General features: G+C 40.5%; 1 protein-coding gene across 1 annotated transcript; it reads left to right on the top strand.

Annotated features, from left to right (window-relative positions):
- Window positions 1–317: 317 nt before the first annotated feature.
- On the top strand, window positions 318–9,188 carry LOC112817878 (proteasome activator complex subunit 4-like). The gene is made up of 3 exons (XM_025865186.2): window positions 318–561; window positions 7,352–8,331; window positions 8,925–9,188. The coding sequence occupies exons 1-3, from the start codon at window positions 318–320 to the stop codon at window positions 8,988–8,990; spliced, it is 1,290 nt and encodes a 429-aa protein (XP_025720971.1). The 3' UTR covers window positions 8,991–9,188.
- The last annotated feature ends 15,715 nt before the right edge of the window (window positions 9,189–24,903 follow it).

The raw sequence follows: 24,903 nt of genomic DNA, 5'->3' as shown, positions 1-24,903 counted from the left end.
GGAAAATATAGAAATACTAGTAAGGTATTATCTCACTTTCTAACTAAGGTAAATGAATCATGTATTCAGAGGGATAAAAAGAAATGTGCAGAGGACTTGTAAAATTTTAATACTTTTTAAAACACCTACCCCCCAGACACATACATAGATTCTGATCGTGTCAATAAAAATAAGAGAGAAAGAGAGATTTCCTGCTCTTATCCAAAAGGGATTCTTGGCAAAGACCGTGCATTTAGTCTGGAACCTGTCTTAGGTGAGAGAGGGGAAAAGGGAGAAAAAGGAGCTTTGAAGAAAGTGCTTTGAAGTTAGCATGGAGCATGGGGAGGGAGGCAGGAACAAGCCTTCTGCAGGGAGAACAGAACCTGCAAGAGGAGCCAGGTCCTGGGAAGCAGATTTCTCCAGGAGAAAAAAAGTCCGATGAGCAATCTCTGAAGACAAGGATAGGCTGCCTTTTGGAACGACCTCCCCTGCTGTCTCTGCAGCCCTTTGCTCCTACAGTGGCCACCAGACACTCACAGGCATTGAGAAAGGCGCTCCAGGCTGAAGAACCAGCACAGCAAGGTGAGGAGGGGTAGAGCTTCCACAGGTGTGGCTTACTGGAAGTAGCTGGTGTAGGTGAAGCTAAAAAGGCCACGTGGACCAGATGACACAGATCCTGTGAATTTCAGGACCTGAGATTTTTTTCCCCAACAAATAAAGGGCCATTCATGAACAAAATTATTTCATAATGCTTAGCCATTTTTAGTTGACTGAATCACTAATCTAATCTAGTCCAATAATTAATCTAATCTAATCTAATTATAGCTTGCTACCAAAGATGCTAGCAGAGCGGTCAACAAATAACTTCAAGATGCAGTTATTCCCTCCCTATACCTATACCCAGTGCTGATGCAATGTCTTCTATTCCACCCAGATGTTAGCTAAGTGCTAACATGTCCACCAACCATGGATGGGCTTTCAAAGAATGATGGCTGTAGGGACACGGAATTTGCAGACACTCTGGATGACAGGTTCTTCCGGGGTCACGGCTAGCTCTCCAGCTACCCACAGACAGCCTGAACTCAAATGTTTCTGCAGACGTGTCTTTTAAAAGTTTTACTGGCATTATTGCTTTTTTACTTCTGGTAATTGCTTTAAAAGAACAAAGCTCTTTGTTTAAGGGGGGCCCAGGGATCTCATAATTGCCACGAGGCACATGAGAGGTTCCTAGACTTTCTAAACAGTTTCTCTTTTAACATTAAATATTAAGTTCCTAATGTTTGGCCAAAATGTAGATACTCCCTAGGGGAGGAGAGAGGATGCAATCAGGAAGATCGTGGAGACTGGTAAGTGATACCTCCTGGTTGCTTGCCTCAGAACCACAATGCAGAAAGCACACCTCGGGCAGGCAGGGGGCTGAGCTGTGCCCACATACCCAACAACCCTGAACTGGAGACATAACGTGTCCCCAACTCCCAGCAGCGTCTGAAGCTCTCTGACACTATTCCTCCATCACAGCAAATCTGATTCACTTGTCCACCCACTAGGAATCATGTTGAGTCAATTCTTGAAGGAGTATTTCCCAAATCTTTAGGGCTACCAATTCATCCCATGTTAGTACCTCCCTAGCCCTTCTTTTCCCTTCAGTGACTGATTTTTTCCCCCTCTGGGGAAAAAAATCCATCTATAACGAACAGTAATTTCAGCAACACTAAGTACCATAACTGGGACTTTAGAAATGCAGGGGACATTTTAGAATGAAGCCCTTTAGCACAAGGATACAAGACTGTTTATTCAGTTGATGATAATCAGGAGCTGTTAGGTGAACCCATCTGCCTGAATGGATGATCCAGGCATGCAAAAGAGAAGATTGGGGGAAAACTTCAACTTGCCCTTCCCAGGCCTAAGACCAATTTTCAAAATAATGTCATATTTGCACAGAAAGTCTATGCTGTGTTAGAAGATCATCTGCCTACAATTTTATGATACAGACCTCAAATCTACAAACAGTAGGAATTTCTGCTTCTGGGTTAACTGGAAACTGCATGCGGTCCAGGAAACTGAGCTTCCAAGGTCTTTAGGAACAAGAGAGAAGAAAAACAACAACAACAACAACAACAACAACAACAACAAAACCTAGCTTTTTGATCCGGCTGTCACTTTGTAGTAACTAGCCCTGCACTAGTTAAGTAATTATACCTTATGCTGCTGAACAGTTTACACAGAGTATTCAATTTTCATGTATGAATCAGGTATCATTAGCAACACTAAAAGATGAGAGGGAGGGATGGGGTGGCTGGGTGATAGACATTGGGGAGGGTATGTGCTATGGTGAGCGCTGTGAATTGTGTAAGACTGATGAATCACAGACCTGTACCTCTGAAACAAAAAATACATTATATGTTTAAAAAAGAAGAAGAAGAAGAAGATAGTAGGAAGGGAAAAACGAAGGGGGGGAAATCAGAGGGGGAGATGAACCATGAGAGACTGTGGACTCTGAGAAACAAACTGAGGGTTCTAGAGGGGAGGGGGTGGGGGGATGGGTTAACCTGGTGATGGGTATTAAAGAGGGCACGTATTGAATGGAGCAATGGGTGCTATATGCAAACAATGAATCATGGAACACTACATCTAAATAAATAAATAAATAAATAAATAAATAAATAAAAGATGAGAAAACTGGGAGGTCTTTACCCAGGCTTCTCTGGTTCTCAGAGCCTCATAGGGAGGCAGCCAATGTGGGTGGGTGCTATTCGGAGCCCTTCTCTAAAGAACCTAAAACAATACAACAATCTCAGCAGTGGCAATGGCAGTCATTGATCATCCCTCCTAAGTGCACACCTGCCAGGCTCTACAGTTGCAGGACAGACATCTGCATTTTAAATCTGCACAACAACCCTGACATGGGTACATACCTTCCTTGACTTACGTCTGAATAAAAGCATCATAAATGGAAAGCATCATAAGTAGAAAATGCATTTAATACCCTTAACTTATCAAACAGCTTAGCCTCACCTGCCTCAAATGTTTTCACGACACTTACATTAGCCTACAGTCGGGCAAAATCATCTAACACAAAGCCTATGTTATAATAAAGTGCTGAATATCTCATGTAACTGATTGAATAGCGCCCTGAGAGTGACGAACAGAATGGCTGTGTGTCCGTTGTTCACCCTCAGGTTCATATGGCTGCCTGGGAGCAGAGGCTCGCTGCCACTGCCCAGTGTCATGAAAGGTTCAGACCATATATCGAATTCAAAATTTGAAGTTTGGTTGTTACTGAATGGTATCACTTTCGCACCATCATAAAGTCACAAAATTTTAAGTCATAACCTTGTCAATTGGGAACCGTCTGTACTCCTATGATCCCATTTACAAAGGAGGAAATGGAAGCCTACATTACTTTGGAAGAGTCAATATGAAAGACGTTGTCACCTCACTCTCTTTCATCCCGTCTATTTATGCCAGAAATAGTTTGAAGGAAAAAGCCTTACTCCACAATCTGAGGCAGAACTGAGTGTAGCAAAGTCATATATTGCTAGAAACTCTCCCACACAAGCATGTCTTGATGTGCTGTGCCTAAGGGTGGGAGGTACTATCTCCATAGAAGAAAGGGGACAAAGAGAGGGACAGCAGGGCCCACTCCCCAACACCAAAGGATGACATCACAGCGAGGTCCAGGGCTGGCTGTGTCAACCTCCAGTTTTCCTAGGTAATCACAAGCATCCACTAAGAGGGCTTCAGTTTGACAAGGTGGATAAAGCACTAGCTTAGAGTGATCAGAATGAGACCCATCCAAATGTGCGGCAGTGAGGAAGACAGGGACAGAAGCAGCACCAATATTCCCAGTGGAAAATTAGCATCACCCTAAATATCTGCAGTTGTTTGAGCAGAAAAAGAGTTACAGGAACACCTACTTTGACATTTTACTCTTCTTTTTTTTAAAGATTTCATTTATTTATTTGTCAGAGAGAGAGGGAGAGAGAGAGAGCACAAGCGGGGGTGGGAGTGCCAGCCAGAGGGAGGAGCAGACTCCCTGCTGACCAGGGAGCCCGATGCGGGACTCGATCCCAAGACCCTGGGATCATGACCTGAGCCGAAGGCAGACGCTCAACCGACTAAGCCACCCAGGCGTCCACATTTTACTCTTCTTTTAAAAAACACTTTAAATCTGGCATAATTTAAAGGGTGTCATTTTTAAACCTAAAGCATTTCTTATAATAGAACTTAGGCTCTACTAATAACCGGCTACAGAATGCTATTCAGAATTAGTGTCAGTCTGCTCATATCAGGACACACAGACATGACAACCATGGGGCACCAAGACTAGATGCTGTGTGTCTCCATCAGGGGCACCCAGCTCCCACCTGTGTTCTTAGTCTCTCATCCAATTTAGAAGAGGTTCAAGACTGCTTCAGATCACCAGGTTTTAGCTGGTAGTGTTCAGCATGTCAGTGTGAGGGAGGGAACATTGCATCCATAAAATGGAAGGAGATTAGGATAAAGGAGTTCTTAGCAATCTCTTTATTCAGCTCGTTGTTTTAAAGGTTACAAAATTGAACCCAGCCTAACACAAAGGGGCTAAAACTCAACCCAAATGTTAAGTGATTAAGTGATACTCACACCAGGCACTGTACCAAAGAGCCCTTTTCCCCTCACTCACAAAGGGCTAATCCAAGTCTGAAGGGGACAGTGGAAGTTCATCTTCACCCAAATGCTCTGGTGACAGAGAGACCTAACCATGGCCTCAGTAATGGGACTTTACTGTCATTGACACATGGATTTATGGATTTATAGCATTAGAAACAGCAATGTTGGTGTGGCACTATGGCTTAAACAAAGAAAAAAAGTATTAAGAAGGAAACCGTTTATTTCTACTTTACCTTGGGATGTAGTAAATGAACTTTTGGCAGCTGGTTTTACTTTGCCTTGCTAATGCTAATTTTAAAATGAGTTTGCATTCCTGAACATGTACCCAGGGCCAACTCCATGAATGCCTGTGTGTGAGACTGCCCTCCTGGCCAACACCACTGAAAATGCCTCCCACTCCCCATGCCACAAGGCACCTTCCTCTGTCTTTCCTTTCTCTGGGTTCCTCTCTCTCTCTGGGTCTCTTCTAAAACATTCCTGTGAGGCTAAATACATTAAGTAACTCACACCAAGATCATAGTTATTTTTTCAGATATTTTCCTCCTGACTAGAAGAACCTGGATAACTTGAGAATAGTAGGAGCCAGATGGGATAGCCTCATCAGAAAAGGAAAAAGTGGGATGGGAAATCACTTTACAGTTTTTCCTGGAGCTGGCCCTGGGACACTATCAACAGGTTGAAATGGACCCCATGCATGCTGGCTGGAGTCAAGGAAGACAACTGGGACTAAATGTAACCATGGAGAATTCCCAGAAAGAAAAAACTGCTCCCCAATAACAGAAAGTTGATAAAATTGAATACCATAATAGACTTTGTTAATTATGCCACGGTTACAATCAAAGAAAGTGAAGTGGTGATGTGGGTGTGGTCACTCTTAATTCATGAAAAACATTTTTTCATTCCGTGTTGACTCCAACAAGACTGAGTGACTTGTGAGATAATAAATGACTTTCAGATTTTTTCCCTTTTTTCACCAGTTTTATTGAGATATGAGTGATATGTAACATTGTGTAAGTACAAGGTTTGCAATGTGTTTATTTGATACACTTATATATTGCAATATGGTTACCACCAAAGCGTTCATTATGTCCCATAATTACCATTTATTTTTTGTAGTGAGAACATTTAATCATATTTTTAATCATATTTTTTTAAAGATTTTTATTTATTTATTTGACACAGAGAGAGAGAGACAGTGAGAGAGGGAACACAAGCAGGGGGAGTGGGAGAAGGAGAAGCAGGAGAACATTTAAGACTTACTGTCTTGGCAACTTGTAAGTATGTAATACAGTATTGCTAGCTATAATCACAATGCTGTGCATTAGATCCCCAGAACTAATTCACCTTTTCACTGGAAGTTTATACTCTTTGACCAACATCTTCTCCTAATCAGACAAAATTTCAGAAGTATTACCTTAGAAATAGGAGCTGTAAAGGTTTATCCAAAGCAAGAACAGAACAACTTTTAAGGACACCATAGCAAATAATCTGTGAGCCTGAGAAGAGCAGGGCTTGATCTGACCCAGATGGCACAAGACAACACAGCAAACCTTGGGATACAGAAAAGAGGCGGAAGTTATGGATGGTCACAGCACCCTATTCTTTGTGGGGTTGGGCAAATCAATTAACTTCCCTGAATTCCAATGCCCTCCTCTGTGACTTTCATGATAATACGATATCCCCAACCTCACTTTCAGATTTGTTATGAAAACTCTAAAACTTCACTTATTTCATTCCCATTGGAAAAAGTCCCAAATGTCAGTGCAGATGTGCGCCCTAACATCTGGGACTAAAAGGGAGGCAGTGCTAATTTATTCACCAAAAAAATGAAGATTCTTTCTGTCTGAGCTACTTCTGGCCACGTCTTCAACTGACTTATTCATCCTCCAGGCTCCTGCATCCCCTTTTCCAGAAAGCCTTCTCTGAAGCCCCATCTGTGTTGCCTGTTTTCCTTCTGTCCTTCCGTGTCATACTGGCCATGCTGTAGGGGAATTGCTGGTGTGTGCACCTATTTCCTCCACTAAACTGTGTGCTCCATAAGAGCAACACCTTCCCTTCGGCAGCCTCCGTGTTCCCAACACAGCCCTGGTCCAAACTAATACTGTCTTCCCCAAATTGTGCAATAATCTCTTAAAGGAACACTCCACTTGTTTTCCTGCTTCCTCTAATCCACACACTGTCATCACAGTGATCTTCTTAAAATTAAAACCTGATCATAGCTGCTCAGTTTAAAAATCCTTCAGTGGCTTTTCATTGCCTTTGTGACATAGGAACCCTGAGGATATATTGTAAAGCCCTGCATACTCTCAGACTTGGTGACCCTCCTATTCCCTTGTTTTTATGCTACACTGACTTCAGGTACTTCTAAAAAGCATAATCTGTTTCAAATGTTCTTTCTTACAAGAGATAACTCCAGTTCATCCCTTAAGCTGAGGTGAGGACCTTCCCCCCCCAGAAAGCCCTCTCTGCCCTGGAACTTTAACCCTCCACCAGCTAGATCAGATTCCCCATTGTATATTCCCAGAGCACATGTAACCTCCTCTGGAGCACTCTTCACAACTGTAGTTAAGTAATTAATTACGAGCCTACTCCATGAGAATGAAAATTCTAAGAAGGCAACTTATATTTTCACTGTCTTTTCACTATTGGAGTGCCAGTAGCCAGTAAGTACTCAAAGTTTATTTGACAACTGGGTAAATAAATAAAACTTAAAATGTCTCAGAAGCAGTGGAAATTCGAAGGCTCACGGAGCCGGCCGAGCGGGCAGACGGCAGGCATCCCCCGGAGCCCGGCGGGCTTCCCGGCCCGGACCCGCAGGGCTTCGTCCCTCAGAAGGAGATCGTCTATAACAAGCTGCTGCCCTCTGCCGAGCGGCTGGACGTCAAGTCCGACTTGCAGCTGGCCCAGATCAAAAGCAACCTGGGCCGGGCCGTGCAGCTTCAAGAGCTGTGGCCCGGGGGCCTCTTCTGGACCAGGGAACTCTCCACATATATTCGACTTTATGGGAGAAAATTTAGCAAAGAAGATCATGTTCTTTTTATCAAGTTATTGTATGAGCTGGTATCAATTCCAAAACTGGAAATCAGCATGATGCAGGGATTTGCCCGTCTCTTGATCAACTTGTTAAAGAAAAAGGAACTTCTTTCAAGAGATGATTTGGAGTTACCTTGGAGACCACTTTATGACATGGTGGAAAGAATATTATATTCCAAGACAGAGCACCTGGGATTAAATTGGTTTCCTAATTCTGTAGAAAATGTTCTCAAAACACTCGTGAAAAGCTGCCGACCATACTTTCCAGCAGATGCCACAGCTGAGATGCTAGAAGAATGGCGGCCTTTAAGGTGCCCTTTTGATGTAACAATGCAAAAGGCCATCACTTATTTTGAAATATTTCTTCCTACCTCCCTTCCTCCAGAACTTCATCATAAAGGTTTTAAACTTTGGTTTGATGAATTAATTGGCCTTTGGGTTTCAGTGCAAAATCTCCCACAGTGGGAGGGGCAACTAGTAAATCTCTTTGCTCGATTGGCTACAGATAATATAGGGTACATAGATTGGGATCCATATGTACCAAAGATATTTACGAGAATTCTGAGAAGCTTGAACCTCCCAGTGGGAAGCAGTCAAGTGTTAGTCCCAAGATTTTTAACAAATGCTTATGATATAGGACATGCTGTGATATGGATCACCGCTATGATGGTTTGTAACACATTAGTTCATCTAAATTTTGTGTTAACCATACAAAAATTCTGTGTAATCACGTTAGGCTATATTAGTATCTTGGTCATTTGATTCTTGGATATTTTCTGATGTAGTAAGCTAATGTTTATCAGATCAGGTTGTTTGTAGAAAAACAATCATTTCTCTAACCAGTAGTTCTTAATAATGGAGTCAAAGTTTAGAGTTTTGAGAGATTCAGAATGTCTAACAGTCTTAATAGGTCAAGAACCAGACTCACAAATGAAAGGTCAAATCGATAATGGTAAATGTGGAATTAGAACTCAAGGTTTTGCATATGCCCAGTACGAATGCATTCAGTGTCGAAGATTACACTGAACAGAAAGCTTACTAAACAAATGAAGTAATCTTAATGAAGGAAGAAGTATGGAGGATTACTTAACTGACATCCCGGAAGGAAAGTAAAAATATATCCACATGCTTTGGATTTCATTGTCAACTTGCAAATAAGAATATAAGAATTTTATACTATAATTTTCTGGATTGCCATTTATATTGCTTCTACTGCTGTCTCTTTTTTAAATTATTGTTCTGTGTTTGATATTTTCTCCCAGGTTATGTTGTTTGGCTGGATGTTTCTGTGGAAAATGCAGGATGGTTGTGAGAAGTTTAACTCTTAAATTTTATTTTTAGATTTTAAAGAATAATTCATTCTCCCCCTGTTTTTGCTATTTCGTTATTAAGCACGGAAAATCACATTTTCTTTCTAATACTCCATAAGAGCAAAAACATCTGGATGTTTACTATCTTACATAAGCAATGAGTTGGAATTCATTTTTTAGAAGCCACAGAATTATATTGTGATAGTATCAGGTTATTTTAGTTAATGTTGCTGTTCTTTCTCACACAGTTTTTCCCATTGACAGTTTTATTTTGTGTTAAATGTGAATAATGAATATAATAAATAAAAATGCTAATTACTGTGTTAAAATAAAAAAAAGAAGCAGTGGAAATTCTATAAGTTATTCACAAATGGATGGATGGATGATTGAAATTGTTGCCTCACCCATCTCCTGGTTTCCACACTCATCTGAACTCCAGATTCAATTCTCCGTGTAACAATCAGACTAATTGTTTTAAATCATGATGTCAGATAACATGTCTTATCATATCACTCTTCTGCTCAAACTCTCTAAACCCATCCTCAAAAACACCTGAAGTCCTTTCAAAGGTCTACCAAATTGCACACAATCTAACCCCCCACTACTCTACTGAATTCATCCTCTATTTTTCTCCTTTTGTTCATTCCACTGCAGCACTCTGGCTTCCTGAAGGTTCTTCAAGCATGCCTGAACACAGTCCTGCCCCAGGGACAGTCACTAGCTATTTCTCCTACCTAGCAACATGTGTTTTCTCAAAAGTTACCTTATAAAAGCCTCCAAATACTAACAACAAAGATCTCTGAGGAAGCATAATAAACAGGGACTTCCCATGAAAAGATAGAGTAATAAGGACTGAACTTACCCTCCTTCCTGAAACAACAATAAAAATATATCAAGCAACATTTTTAAGACAGCATCAGACAACAGATGCTAAAACAGTTTTTATAATGGTGTTCCATATGTTCAAGAATTAGTGAGAGGGTAAATTAAACATGTTAAGTAGAAACATGGAAGATAAATTAAAAAGAAGGAGGAGGAGAAGGGGAAAGGGAAAAGACAGAGACCTAAATCAAAGAAACATAAAGAAAAGTACCCCAGGGCACATCATAATAAAATTGCCTAAAACTAATGAAAACAAAATCTTAGGAGCATCCATAGAATGAAAGGACAGAGTATGATAAAGGAACAAAGAAATGAAAGCATATTTGTTATTGGAAACAACAAAAGCCAGAAGACAGTGGAGCAAGATTTTTTTAAATACTGGAAGACACAAATTTCAATATTAAATTCTAAAATCAGGGAAAATATCGTCCAAAACCAATGGCAAAATAAAAACTTTTCAGATGCACAAAGGCTGAAAGAATTCATCACTGCACTCATCTGCAGTATATGAAATGATTTTTTTATTTATTTACACAGAAAATGAAACCAGATGAAATCAAGGCCAACACAAAGAAATGAAGAGCCCCAGAAACTGTAATTATGTAGCTAAACTTAAAAGACTTTTTCTTCTTTAAATATCCTAAAAACATAATTAATTATTTAAAAGCAAAAATAACAGCAAGATGGCGGAGGAGTAGGAGACCTGAATTTTGTCTGGTCCCAGGAATTCAGCTAGATTGGGATCAAACCATTCTGAACACCTACGAACTCAACAGGAGATCAAAGAAAAGAATAGCAGCAACTCTCTGAACAGAAAAGCAACCACTTACTGGAAGGTAGGACGTGCGGAGAAGTGAACCCGAGGCGATATTCGGGAGGATAGACGGCGGGGGAGGGGGCCTCCGTCGGCCGCTTCTGGCAACTGATAGAGCCGCGGAGCACAAAATCAGAACTTTTAGAAGTCAGTTCCGCTGAGGGACGTTGTTCCAGTGGCTAAGCGGGGTGGGGGGGGTGGAACCCTCAGGGGACAGAGTGGTCTCAGGACCCTCGGGGTCACAGAAAGACCGGGGGTGCCTGAGTGCAGCAGAGCTCCCAGGTATCGGAGCGGGGAAGTCGGCTGCAGAGACGGAGCCGAGGCGCGGGCTCTCAGCTCAGGGTTGCCATAAACCATGATCCACGGCACAGTCGGGCCACTCCTCCTCCAGCAGGGACCCAACAAGCGGCAGAGCCGGGGAGACTCCCCTTCCTCCCCCGGAGGAGCGGTGTGGGAGCGCAACGCAGGGATCTGCTGGGTTTGGAGACTCCACACGGGGTCGGGAGCCAGAGATAGAAACTCTTGGTCACAGGCAGAACTCCAGCGCTAGGGGAATACAGCACATAGAATTCATGGCTTTTTTACCATGATTCTTTAGTCTTTCAAAGTTGATTTTATTTTTAAGTTTTCTTTTCCCTTTCACAACTAACATCTTATCAATCCCTTTTTTAAAAAATATTTTTTAAAAAATATATATTTTTTATTTTTAATTTTTAGAGTCATATTCTATCCCTTCATAGTAGTTACCCTTATTTTTGGTATATATATATATATATATATATATATATATATATATATATATATATGTTGTTCTCTCTTTAAAATTTTGGGATATGGTTTCTTCTAACAGATCAAAATATAACCTAAATCTCTAGTGTATGGCTTTGTTCTAGTCTCCTGCCTGATCACATTCTCTCCCCCCCTTTTTTTTAAATCGTCTTTTTCTTTTTTCAACCAACTTCTTACCTTATCAATTCCTTTTATACAATCTTTTATACTTTTCATCTTTACATTCATATTACATCCCTTCATCGTATTAACGCTTATTTTTGTATATATAAGTTTTTCATTGTTTAAAATTTTGGGAGGCACTTTCTTCTAACAGACCAAAATACACCCAAAATCTAGTGTGTGGCACTGATATATGCACCAGCCTTATAATATTTGATCATATTCTGTTTTCCTTGTTTTCTTTTGTTTTTATCTTTTTCTTTTTCTTTTTTCTTTCTTTCCCTTTCTTTTCCACCGGTTTCAGGTCTTTTCTGATCTGTTTAGTGTATATTATCTGGGAACGTTGTTACCCTGTTAGCATTTTGTTCTCTTTCATCTATTCTACCCTGGAAAAAATGATAAGATGGAGAAATCACCTCAACAAAAAGAACAAGCAGTAGTACTGACTGCCAGGCACCTAATCAATACGGACATTAGTAAGATGTTGGAAGTAGAGTTCAGAATGATGATTTAAAGATACTAGCTGGGGTTGAAAAAAGCATGGAGGTTATTAGAGAAACCCTTTCTGGAAAAATAAAAGAACTAAAATCTAACCAAGTTGAAATCAAAACGGTTTTTAATGAGGTGCAATCAAAAATGGGGGTGTTATCTGCTAGGATAAATGAGGGAGAACAGAGAATTAGTGATATAGAAGACAGAATGATAGAAAATAAAGAAGCTGAGAAAAAGAGAGAAAAACAACTCCTGGATCACGAGGGCAGAATTCGAGAGATAAGCGATGCCATAAGATGAAACAACATTAGAATAATTGGGATCCCAGAAGAAGAAGAACGAGAGGGGCAAAAGGTATATTGGGGCAAATTATACCAGAGAACTTTTCTAATTTGGGGAAGGAAACAGGCAACAAAATCCAGGAGGCACAGAGAACCCCTCTCAAAATCAATAAAAATAGGTCAACACCCCGACATCTAACAGTAAAACTTATGGGTCTCATAGAAAAAGAGAAAATCGTGAAAGCAGCTCAGGAGAAGAAAATGTAAACTACAATGGTAGAAACATTCGATTGGCAACAGACCTATCCACAGAGACCTGGCAGGCCAGAAAGGACTGCCATGATATATTCAGAGCACCAAACGAGAAAAATATGCAGCCAACAATACTATATCAGCTAGGCTGTCATTCAAAACAGGAGAAACAAAAAGCTTCCAAGACAAACAAAAACTAAAGGAATTTGCAAACACGAAACCAGCCCTACAAGAAAAATTGAAAGGGGTCCTCTAAGCAAAGAGAGAGCCTAAAAGCAACATAGACCAGAAAGGAAGACAGAGAATATACAGTAACAGTCACCTTACAGGCAATACAATGGCACTAAATTCCTATCTTTCAATAGTTACCCTGAATGTAAATGGGCTAAATGCCCCAGTCAAAAGACACAGGCTATTAGATTGGATTAAAAAATAAGACCCATCAATATGCTGTCTGCAAGAGACTCATTTTAGACCCAAAGACACCCCCACATTGAAAGTGAGGGGGTAGAAAACCATTTACCATGTTAATGGACACCAAAAGAAAGCTGGGGTGGCAATCCTTCTATCAGACAAATTAGATTTTAAACCAAAGACTGTAATAAGAGTTGAGGAAGGACTCTATATCCTACTTAAAGGGTCTATCCAACAAGAAGATCTAACAATTGTAAATATCTATGCCCCTAACATGGGAACAGCCAAGTATATAAGGCAATTAATAACTAAAGCAGAGAAACACATTGACAACAATACAATAATAGGGAACTTTAACACCCCCCCGACTGAAATGGACAGATCATCTAAGCAAAAGATCAACAAGGAAATAAAGACTTTAAATGGCACCCTGGACCAGATGGACTTCGCAGACATATTCAGAACATTCCATCCCAAAGCAACAGAAAACACATTCTTCTCTAGTGCCCATGGAACATTCTCCAGAATAGATCACATCCTAGGTCACAAATCAGGTCTCAACCGGTACCAAAAGATTGGGATCATTCCCTGCATATTTTCAGACCACATTGCTTTGAAACTAGAACTCAATCACAAGAGGAAAGTTAGAAAGAACTCAAATACAAGGAGGCTAAAGAGCATCCTACTAAAGAATGAATGGGTCAACCAGGAAATTAAAGAAGAATTAAAAAAATTCATGGAAACCAATAAAAATGAAAACACAACTGTTCAAAATCTTTGGGATGCAGCAAAGGCAGTCCTGAGAGGAAAGTATATAACAATACAAGCCTTTCTCAAAAAACAAGAAAGGTCTCAAATACAAAATCTAACCCTACACCTAAAGGAGCTGGAGAAAGAACAGCAAATAAAGCCTAAACCCAGCAGGAGAAGAGAAATCATAAAGATCAGAGCAGAAATCAATGAAATAGAAACCAAAAGAACAGTAGAACAGATCAATGAAACTAGGAGCTGGTTCTTTGAAAGAATTAACAAGATTGATAAACCCCTGGCCAGACTTATCAAAAAGAAAACAGAAAGGACCCAAATCAACAAAATCATGAATGAAAGAGGAGAGATCACAACCAACACCAAGGAAATACAAACAATTATAAGAACATATTATGAGCAACTCTATGCCAGCAAATTAGATAACCTGGAAGAAACGGGTGCATTCCCAGAGATGTATCAACTACCAAAACTGAACCAGGAAGAAATAGAAAACCTGAACAGACCTGTCACCACTAAGGAAATTGAAGCAGTCATCAAACATCTCCCAACAAACAAAAGCCCGGGGCCAGATGGCTTCCCAGGGGAATTCTACCAAACATTTCAGGAAGAATTAATACCTATTCTTCTGAAACTGTTCCAAAAAGTAGAAATGGAAGGAAAACTTCCCAACTCGTTTTGTGAGGCCACCATTCCCTTGATCCCCAAACCAGACAAAGACTCCATCAAAAAGGAGAATTACAGACCAATATCCTTGATGAACATGGATGCAAAATCTCTCACCAAAATACTAGCCAATAGGATCCAACAGTACATTAAAAGGATTATTCACCATGACCAAGTGGGATTTATCCCTGGGCTGTAATGCTGGTTCAACATCCGCAAATCCATCAACGTGATACAATATATTAACAAAAGAAAGAACAAGAACCATATGATCCTCTCAATAGATGCAGAAAAAGCATTTGACAAAGTACAGCATCCTTTCTTGATCAAAACTCCTCAGAGTATAGGGATAGAGGGTACATACCTCAATATCATAAAAGCCATCTATGAAAAACCTACAGCGAATATCATTCTCAATGGGGAAAAGCTAAGAGCTTTTCCCCTAAGGTCAGGAACGCGGCAGGGATGTCCACTCTCACCACTGCTATTCAACATAGTATTAGAAGTCCTAGCCACAGCAATCAGACAAGAAAAGAAATCAAAGGCATCCAAATCGGCAAAGAGGAAGTCAAACTCTCACTCTTTGCAGATGATATGATACTGTATGTGGAAAACCCAAAAGACTCCACCCCAAAACTGCTAGAACTCATACAGGAATTCAGTCAAGTAGCAGGATATAAAATCAGTGCACAGAAATCAGTGGCATTCCTTTACACCAACAACAAGACAGAAGAGAGACAAATCAAGGAGTCGATCCCATTTACAATTGCACCCAAAACTATAAGATACCTAGGAATAAATTTAACCAAAGAGGCAAAGGATCTGTACTCAGAAAACTATAAAATACTCATGAAAGAAATTGAGGAAGACACAAAGAAATGGAAAAACTTTCCATGCTCATGGATTGGGAGAACCAACATTGTGAAGATGTCAATGCTACCTAGAGCCATCTACACATTCAATGCAATCCCCATCAAAATACCATCCACCTTTTTCAAAGAAATGGAACACATAATCCTAAAATTTGTATGGAACCAGAAGAGACCCCGAATAGCCAGAGGAATCTTGAAAAAGAAAAGCAAAGCTGGCGGGTTCACAATTCTGGACTTCCAGCTCTATTACAAAGCTGTCATCATCAAGACAGTATGGTACTGGCACAAAAACAGACACATCGATCAATGGAACAGAATCGAGAGCCCAGAAATGGACCCTCAACTCTATGGTCAACTCATCTTTGAGAAAACAGGAAAGAATGTCCAATGGCAAAAAGACAGTCTCTTCAACAAATGGTGTTGGGAAAATTGGACAGCTACATGCAGAAGAATGAAACTAGACCATTTCCTTACACCACACACAAAAATAGACTCCAAATGGTTGAAAGACCTCAATGTGAGACAGGAGTCCATCAAAATCCTAAAGGAGAACACAGGCAGCAACCTCTTCGACCTCAGCTGCAGCAACTTCTTCCTAGAAACATCGCCCAAGGCAAGGGAAGCAAGGGCAAAAATGAACTATTGGGATTTCATCAAGATAAAAAGCTTTTGCACAGCAAAAGAAACAGTCCACAAAACCAAAAGACAACCGACAGAATGGGAGAAAATATTTGCAAACAACATATCAGATAAAGGGCTAGTATCCAAAATCTATAAAGAACTTATCAAACTCAACACCCAAAGAACAAATAATCCAATCAAGAAATGGGCAGAAGATATGAACAGACATTTTTCCAAAGAAGACATCCAAATGGCCAACAGACACATGAAAAAGTGCTCAACATCGCTCGGCATCAGGGAAATCCAAATCAAAACCTCCATGAGATACCACCTCACAGCCGTCAGAATGGCTAAAATTAACAAGTCAGGAAACGACAGATGTTGGCAGGGATGAGGAGAAAGGGGAACCCTCTTACACTGTTGGTGGGAATGCAAGCTGGTGCAACCACTCTGGAAAACAGTATGGAGGTTCCTCAAACAGTTGAAAATAGAGCTACCATACAATCCAGCAATTGCACTACTGGGTATTTACCACAAAGATACAAATGTAGGGATCCGAAGGGGTACATGCACCCCAATGTTTATAGCAGCAATGTCCACAATAGCCAAACTGTGGAAAGAGCCAAGACGTCCATTGACAGATGAATGGATAAAGAAGAGGTGGTATATATACACAATGGAATATTATGCAGCCATCAAAAGGAATGAGATCTTGCCATTTGCAACGACGTGGATGGAACTGGAGGGTGTTATGCTGAGTGAAATAAGTCAATCAGAGAAAGACATGTATCATATGACCTCACTGATATGAGGAATTCTTAATCTCAGGAAACAAACTGAGGGTTGCTGGAGTGGGGGGATGGGAGGGATGGGGTGGCTGGGTGATAGACTTTGGGGAGAGTATGTGCTATGGTGAGTGCTGTGAATTGTGCAAGACTGTTGAATCACAGATCTGTACTTCTGAAACAAATAATGCAACATATGTTAAGAAAAAAGAAAAAGAAGATAACAGGAAGGGAAGAATGAAGGGGAGTAAATCGGATGGGGAGACGAACCATGAGAGACGATGGACTCTGTAAAACAAACTGAGGGTTCTAGAGGGGAGGAGTTTGGGGGGATGGGTTAGCCTGGTGATGGGTATTAAAGAGGGCACATTCTGCATGGAGTACTGGGTGTTATGAACAAACAATGAATCATGGAATACTACATCAAAAACTAATGATGTAATGTATGGTGATTAACATAACAATAAAAATTTTTTTAAAAAATTAACTTTGAAAGACTAAAGAATCATGGTAAAAAAAAGCCATGGATTCTATTTGCAGTATTCCCCTAGTGCTGGAGTTCTCATTGATCGGTAAACTTGGTCTTGGCTGGCTGTTCTTGCTGATCTTCTGAGGGAGGGGCCTGTTGCCGTGGTTCCCAAATGTCTTTGCCAGAGGTGCAATTGCCCCGCTCTTTCCAGTCCCAGCTAAGTAATCTGCTCCGGTTTGCTCTCGGGAGCTTTTGTTCCCTGCAACCTTTCCATACAGCTTTGGAGGACGAGAGTGAAAATGGTGGCCTCCCAATCTGCGCCCCGGAGGAGCAGAAAACTCGGGGCCCCACTCCTCAGTGAACCCCCAGAGAAAAGCAGTCAATCACTCCCATCTCCCCGGTCTCCGGCCACACTCCGTGCTCACCCAGCCTGTGACCGAGCGTTTTATCTCTGGCACCCGACCCCGTGTGGAGTCTCCAAACCCAGCAGATCCCTGCGTGCACTCCCGCGCCGCTCCTCCTGGGGGAGGAAGGGGAGTCTCCCCAGATCTGCCACTTGTTGGGTTCCTGCTGGAGGAGCAGTGGCCCGACTCCCACAGATCACAGTTTATGGCAACCCCGAGCTGAGAGCCTGCGCCTCGGCTCTGTCTCTGCAGTCAGCTCCCCCGCTCCGATACCTGGGAGCTCTGCTGCACTCAGGCACCCCCAGTCTTTCTGTGACCCCGTGGGTCCTGAGACCACACTGTCCTGCAAGGGTTCCACCCCCCACTTAGCCACTGGAGCGATGTCCCTCAGCGGAGCCAACTTCTAAAATTTCCAATTTTGTACTCCGCGGCTCTATCACTTGCCAGAAGTGGCCGACAGAAGCCCCCTCCCCTGTCATCTATTCTCCTGAATATCACCTCGGATACACTTCTCTGCACGTCCTACCTTCCAGAAAGTGGTCACTTTTCTGTTCAGAGAGTTGTTGCTATTCTTTTCTTCGATCTCCTCTTGAGTTCGTAGGTGTTCAGAATGGTTTGATCCCTATCCAACTGAATTCCTGAGACCAGATGAAATCCAGGTCTCCTACTCCTCCGCCATCTTGCTCCACTGCCCTCGGAAAAAGAACATTCTTTATTCACAGACATGATTGTCTGTGTAGGAATCCTATGTAACTAAAAAAAAATACCTATGAGGACTAACAGGGGAGCTTAGCAATGTTGTTGAATATAAGATGTACAGAATCAGTTGTATTTCTATGTGTTAGCAATAGGCAATTAGAAATTTAATTTTTAAAATTAATACCATTTACGGGCACCCGGGTGGCTCAGTTGGTTAAGTGACTGCCTTCAGCTCAGGTCATGACCCTGGAGTCCCGGGATCGAGTCCCACTTCGGGCTCCCTGCTCAGCGGGGAGTCTGCTTCTCCCTCTGACCCTCCCCCTCTCATGTGCTCTCTCTCTCTCTCTCTCTTTCTCACTCTCTCAAGTAAATAAATAAAATCTTAAAAAAAAGATTAAAAAATAAAATTAAATTAAATTAATACCATTTACAACAGCATCAGAAAAAATAAAATGCTTAGGATAAGTCTGACAAAAGATGTGAAAGATCTTTACACTGAACACTAGAACACATTGCTAAGAGGAAATTAAAGACCCAAATAAACGAAGACACAGACCATCTTCATAGATCAAAAGACTCAATATTGTTAAAGTAGCAATTTTCTGCAAACTGATCTGTAGATTCCACACAATCCAAATCACAATTCCAATAGGCATTTCTTAGAAATTGGTAAGCTGATTCAAAAATTCATATGACAATGCAAAGAACCAAGAATAGCCAATTACAAAGATGACTCTGAACAGAAACAAATTTGGAGGACTTTCATTATCTGATATTGATTATTATAAAGCTATAACGATCAAGATAATCTTGCTTTGGTGTATTGATGGACATATAGACAAATGGAACAGAATAAAGAGTCCCAAAATAAGCTCATTCATGTCAGTTTATTTTGCACAAAGTTACAAAGTGAAATTAACAGAGAAAGAATGGTGTTTTCAATAAACCACGATGGAACAATTGGACATTATTGTGACTTTTTAAAAATCACAATTAACTCAAAATGGATCATAAATTTAAATATAAAACATAAAACTCTGAAGCTTCCATATGAAAACCTAAGATAAAATCTTTGTGATTTGGGACTAGACAAAGATTTCTTAGCTACCACAGCAAATGCCTACAAGAAAAGAATGATTAACTGGCCTTCAACAAAGTTAAGGAACTTTTGCTGTTCAGAAGACGCTGTTAAGAGAACGAAAAGGAAACACTTGCAAATTATATATCTGATAAAGGAGCTATACTCATAATATTGAAAAAACTCAAAACTCTGTAAGAAAAAAAAGTTTTTTTAAACGGCAAAAGATTTTAACAGAAAATTCACCAAAGAAATAATACAGAAGGCAAATAAGCACAGAAAAAATGATCAACATCAGTACTCATTAGGGAAGTGCAAATTAAAACCTCAACAAGACAGCGTAACACACGTTTGAGAAAGTCTAAAATTAAAAAGACCATCAATAACAAGGGTGGATGAGGACTTGAAACAATTGGGATGCATATGGTCTACTGGGAGAATCTACAATGTTGCAGTCATTATAGAAAAGGATTTGGCATTTCTTAAAAGCTAAACTTGTACTTACCATATCACACAGTCATTTCATTCCTAGGTATTTATCTGATGGAAATGAAGAACACGTCCACACAAAAACATGTACATGAATGTTCATAGCAATTTTATTTATAATAGCCAAAACTGCAATTTACATATCCATCAAATGGCCAATGGGTAAACAATAGAATAGTACTCAGTGATTAAAAGGAATGAACTATCAGTACACTAGACAAGATGAATCTCAAAATAATTAAGCTGAGTGAAAGAAGCCATTCCTCCTCCAAAAAAGTCCATGTCATATGATTCCATTTATATCAATGCCTAGAGAATTTCAGCTGATGTAGAGTGACAAGAAGCACAATAACAACTGCTGGTGGGGTGGTAGGGAGGGGCAAGAGGGATGGGTTACAAAGGAGAGGAGGAAATTCTTACAAGTGATGGATGTTCATTACCTTGATTGTGGTCATTGCTTCTTTTTTTTTAAGATTTTATTTATTTATTTATTTGTCAGAGAGAGAGAGAGCACAAGCAGGGGGAGAAGCAGCCTCATCTCCAATTGAGACTTGATCCCAAGACTCTGGGATCATGACCTGAGCCAAAGGCAGACGCTTAACTGACTGAGCCACCCAGGCGTCCCATGGTGATTACTTCTTGACCGTATACTGTATATGCCAAAACCTCTCAACTGTCCATTTTAAGTATGTATGGTTTATTGTATGTTGACTACACCTCACTAAAGCTCTTTTTCTTATAAAATGTCAGTGAGGTCTTCTCTGATCTGACCCTCTCACTTAAAATTGTAATATGACCGGCAGACCCCACCTCTCTCCTGCTTAATTTTCTCCATAGATTTTATCACTTTCCAGGATAATAAAATTTACTTACTTATGCCGTGTATTCTCCGTCTCTCCCTACCCATCCCACTAAAGTGTGGGCTTCCTGAGGGCAGAGGTTGTTCTCTGGTTTCCTTAGTAATGTGTCCTTTACAACTAGAAGAGAACTTGAGTGAGTGAATGAATGGCTTGTCTCTCTAACCTCCTTTGAACTCCCTCAGATTCCTTTTTAACATAGAATGAGTCCTCATGCCTAAAAACCATGAGATGACAGGAAGAATCCAGGACACATAAATATTCTATTCATGGCTCTCCATTAATTGTGCTAGTCATTGAGCCTTTCTGAGTTTCCATTTCCTCGCTTATGAAAAGAGAAATTTTTAACCAGATGATCTCTGACATCTAAAATGTTTGGTATTTGTAATGTACTTCTCTCAAAAATAAGCTACAGGTCCACTGAAATTCGGATGACTCAGTAAATTATAATATATACATGTACTATAATACTATGTAGCAACTTTTAAAAGTGAAGTGTATTTATGTGAACTGATTTGAAAAAATATCCAGGTCAAAGATTAAGTAAAAAGAGATGCTGTCAAACAATACATACAGTATGGTCCAATATGGTAAAAATACCATAAAATTATATGTGTGCAGATGCGTGTAGTTGGATAGAGAACACAGGGAACAGACTGGTGTGATGGTTGTTAAACCGTTAGGTGTGGTTCCTCTGGGGGTCAGCAGGAGGGAAAGGGAAAGTTTCACTTCTTAATCCTTACACTTCAAAACAAGAAAAGCAAGGCATTGTAAAAATTCTACTTTTTTAGTATGTTTGCTTTTTTCAAAATTTTTCATTTCTGTAAAACTGGTTCTTATTGTTCCTGACCTCAAATCTCCACTCCTATTAGGACCTCTCTAGACGGTGGAATGCAAGGCTCTTGTCACTATTTTCTCAGCCTGCCTATTCACATTGCAGCTAACAGAAGAGAGGACTGCTGAAACCACCAGAAGCCTAAGGCTATCACAGCAAGCCTGAAACCAAGCTTTGGTTGAGGAGACATTCCAGATGCACGCTGGGGCAAGTCCCTGGCAACATAGTTTTCCTTTATCGGTTTTTCCCTACCAAGAAAGGGACCAGGCTTGTGAAACTTAATATATTATAACCTTTTAGAGGCTGGCATAGAAACATTTTCTCCAACACTGTTAAAAGCAGAGCACCCTTGCAATGGTTAGTGCATTCCAGACAGCAGTTTGGGCTGATTTCATTCCACAAAGGAAGAACAGGTTTTGGAAACAACCAAGTCCAAGTGTTACAGGCTGTTGCATTTGGTTTCACTTAGATAATTCTTGGCATGATGCATCCTCCTTTTCTAGCTGACCATTTTGTCTAAGGAAAATGAGAAGTTGATAGATCACATTCGTATAATTCCAGACAGGTCCACCATGAAAAATGTAGGGCAACAAAACCCCCTTTCATCACCACAGGCTTGTTCTAGACCGAGTTACCTGTCTACGCTACCAGCTCCTGAGTTCTGAGGTCACCTGCCTCCTTTCCTGTTGTTGGATGTTCAGGTTTCACCTGTTTCCAGCTGCAGCTGCCACCAGGTGGAAACAGGGTGTGCAGGTATAAAGGCACGCATCCAGAAGGCTTGCTTAATAGTTCAAGTCTGTGCCAAGCTCACTGGTGAGTTGCATTTAGCATGTTCCCTCAAGTGTGCTTACTCAGTAGGAAAGGTAAGATCCCTCATCCTGCAGGATGGACAAGATGGGGGGTGGGGGGAAAGAGAAAGTCACTGGAAATGAGAAGATAATTAATCTGGAAGGCAAGGATTTCCCATCTTTTATGACCCACTGGTGGCTGTCAATGTTCATCCAAGATCTACCCCAGACTGGATAGCAACCATGTTGTTATAGCAAGATAATCCAATTTTCAGATGTTACATTTTCAAGGATACCCAAAAGATACAGCATTAATTCCAGCTAAATCTGTCTCCTGAATGCAGCATGAGCAGGAACATTTCGAGTAGTTGGTCTTTGTTACATACATATGGCTTGTTAAGAAATGAAACTTTATCAAGGGACCAAATCGCATGGCTTAATTAATGGAATCCCCATCCCCTTTAGTTATACAGCTTCTCTAAAATTTCATACCACTGATGTTGATTTGAGGTGCCTTAAATATCAGAATACAATTTGGACACAAACTGCTTGAAATCTACATTTCTAAGCAAGAAAATAAATCAGTATTATTTCTCCAATCCTCTACAAACTATACTTACCTTTATATCTTCGGATGGCTCCTTTTTGTAATTCATCAGATCTTTTATTAGAATATGAATAATCTTTCAAGCTGTAAAAAAAAAACAAGTGATATTGTGATATTATTAATTGTATCTGTAAGGTTAGCTTGCCTGTGCCTTTTATAGTGCCTAAGAGAATATTATAAAAAGTGCTAGCTTTTTTTTTTTTTGCCTGGAATTTTATTTCTTTTTTTTATGTTACGTTAATCACCATACATTACATCATTAGTTTTTTTCTGTTTGTTTGTTTGTTTTTTTTAATTTTTTTATACATCATTAGTTTTTGATGTAGTGTTCCATGATTCATTGTTTGCGTATAACACTCAGTGCTCCATGCAGAACGTGCCCTCTTTAATACCCATCACCAGGCTAACCCATCCCCCCATCCCCGTCCCCTTTTAAAAAGTGCTAGCTTTAAAAGATGAGTAAGACTTTGGGGATTTTGATAAAAAGACATCTGATATTTTACATCTGGGAAAAGTTTGTTGCACTGCTTTCATCATGGGACCAGCACACAGTTATTGAACTCATTCTATGTACTTAGAGGTTACAAATGAGTTGTTATTGCCCTTAAGGAAAAGTTCTCAAACTACTTCATTGTATCTGTTGTACATTTCTTCTAAAACATTTTGTGAACCCAAACACTGATGAGCAAATAAAAAGGTCTGCTAATTACCTTTGCCTTTCCAGATATATTCTTCATTTTCTTTCACTCTTTTTTTCCCCACATCTCATCTACCAGGCGCCTTCTACCTGTTGTGATCACCTGATTTATATTCTTAATCTTTTCTTAATCTTAACACTCAAATTTCCACCTCAATGAGGCTTTTTCTGCTGCAAAATATTGTATTACTGCTTCTTTCAGGGTTTTTGGTTGTTTTTTTTTTTTGTCTTTAGAAGTTGGAAAATGGCATGGAAAAATAGTTCCTCCTTTATATGAAAGTGATTACACACCCTTCAGGGAGAAGGTAACAGAGCTCACCTTACCTGAGGAAGGGCTTACCTTAGTGAAGACAGCAAATTCATTTATTCAAAATGTAGCAGCAATTTATCACTTGGCTAAGATGTCTTCCAGGGACTAAAAAGACTCTCTAAAGAAAAATAACATCATGAAAACTGCCTCAAGAGACAGAACTTTCAAAGAAAAACTCGAAGACTTCCAAGGGATGTTTTGGGCTTTGGTCTGCCTCAGAGTTACCGAACAACATGGAGGAAACCACTGATGCTTAACCGAAGTGTTCAATTAGCCCTAATTAAACGTAGGCAATGGGTTATATATGAATTGTAAATGCTTCTGCCTCCTGAGGAAGAAGAAGTGAGAGAAGTCACAGTACCTAGCACTGGAGGGCAGAGGTGGGGTATACAGGCTGAGCAGGGCAGAGGCAGGTGAATACACCAAAGACGCCCATGGCCTGGCGACCAAGGCCTGAATTCTAACCTCCCTTAAATTTGGGTGACTCCAGGTGACTCACTAAGCCCCAACCAGGTTGCTAAAGCCTCTTCTTTCTCTACAATCATGTCACTTGAATTACTTTAGAGTTTGCTTTTGGTATATCTTTCAGTGGATATGACAATACCTGTATCTCTTGCAATGTGTGCTAATGCCAGTGTTAGAGTTTTATAAGCAAGCTGGGAAAATCATAACAGAGAGAGTAAAACAAAATCATGGCTTCAGGCTCCATCTTAGAATGACAATAAATAGAGCTCCATAAAACTATAAAACTTAGCCCTGGGGGTGCCTGGGTGGCTCATCGGTTAAACGTCTGCCTCTGGCTCAGGTCATGATCCCAGGGTCCTGGGATCGAGCCCTGCATCAGGTTCCCTGCTCAGCGGGAAGCCTGCTTCTCCCTCTGTCCCTCCTCCCGCTTGTGCGCTC

Source organism: Callorhinus ursinus, unplaced genomic scaffold (genome assembly GCF_003265705.2).
Source record: "Callorhinus ursinus isolate GAN/ISIS: 27379988/994484 unplaced genomic scaffold, GSC_fseal_2.0 scaffold86, whole genome shotgun sequence".
Taxonomy (NCBI): Eukaryota; Metazoa; Chordata; class Mammalia; order Carnivora; family Otariidae; genus Callorhinus; species Callorhinus ursinus.
This window is presented reverse-complemented; position numbering and strand designations above follow the sequence as displayed.

Excerpts from the sequence above, each read along its gene's own strand:
- LOC112817878 (XM_025865186.2), top strand. The coding sequence starts at position 318 with ATGGGGAGGGAGGCAGGAACAAGCCTTCTGCAGGGAGAACAGAACCTG. Across the intron at positions 562-7,351 it reads TGAAGAACCAGCACAGCAAG|AAGCAGTGGAAATTCGAAGG; the intron begins GTGAGGAGGGGT and ends AAAATGTCTCAG. Across the intron at positions 8,332-8,924 it reads TATGGATCACCGCTATGATG|GTTATGTTGTTTGGCTGGAT; the intron begins GTTTGTAACACA and ends ATTTTCTCCCAG.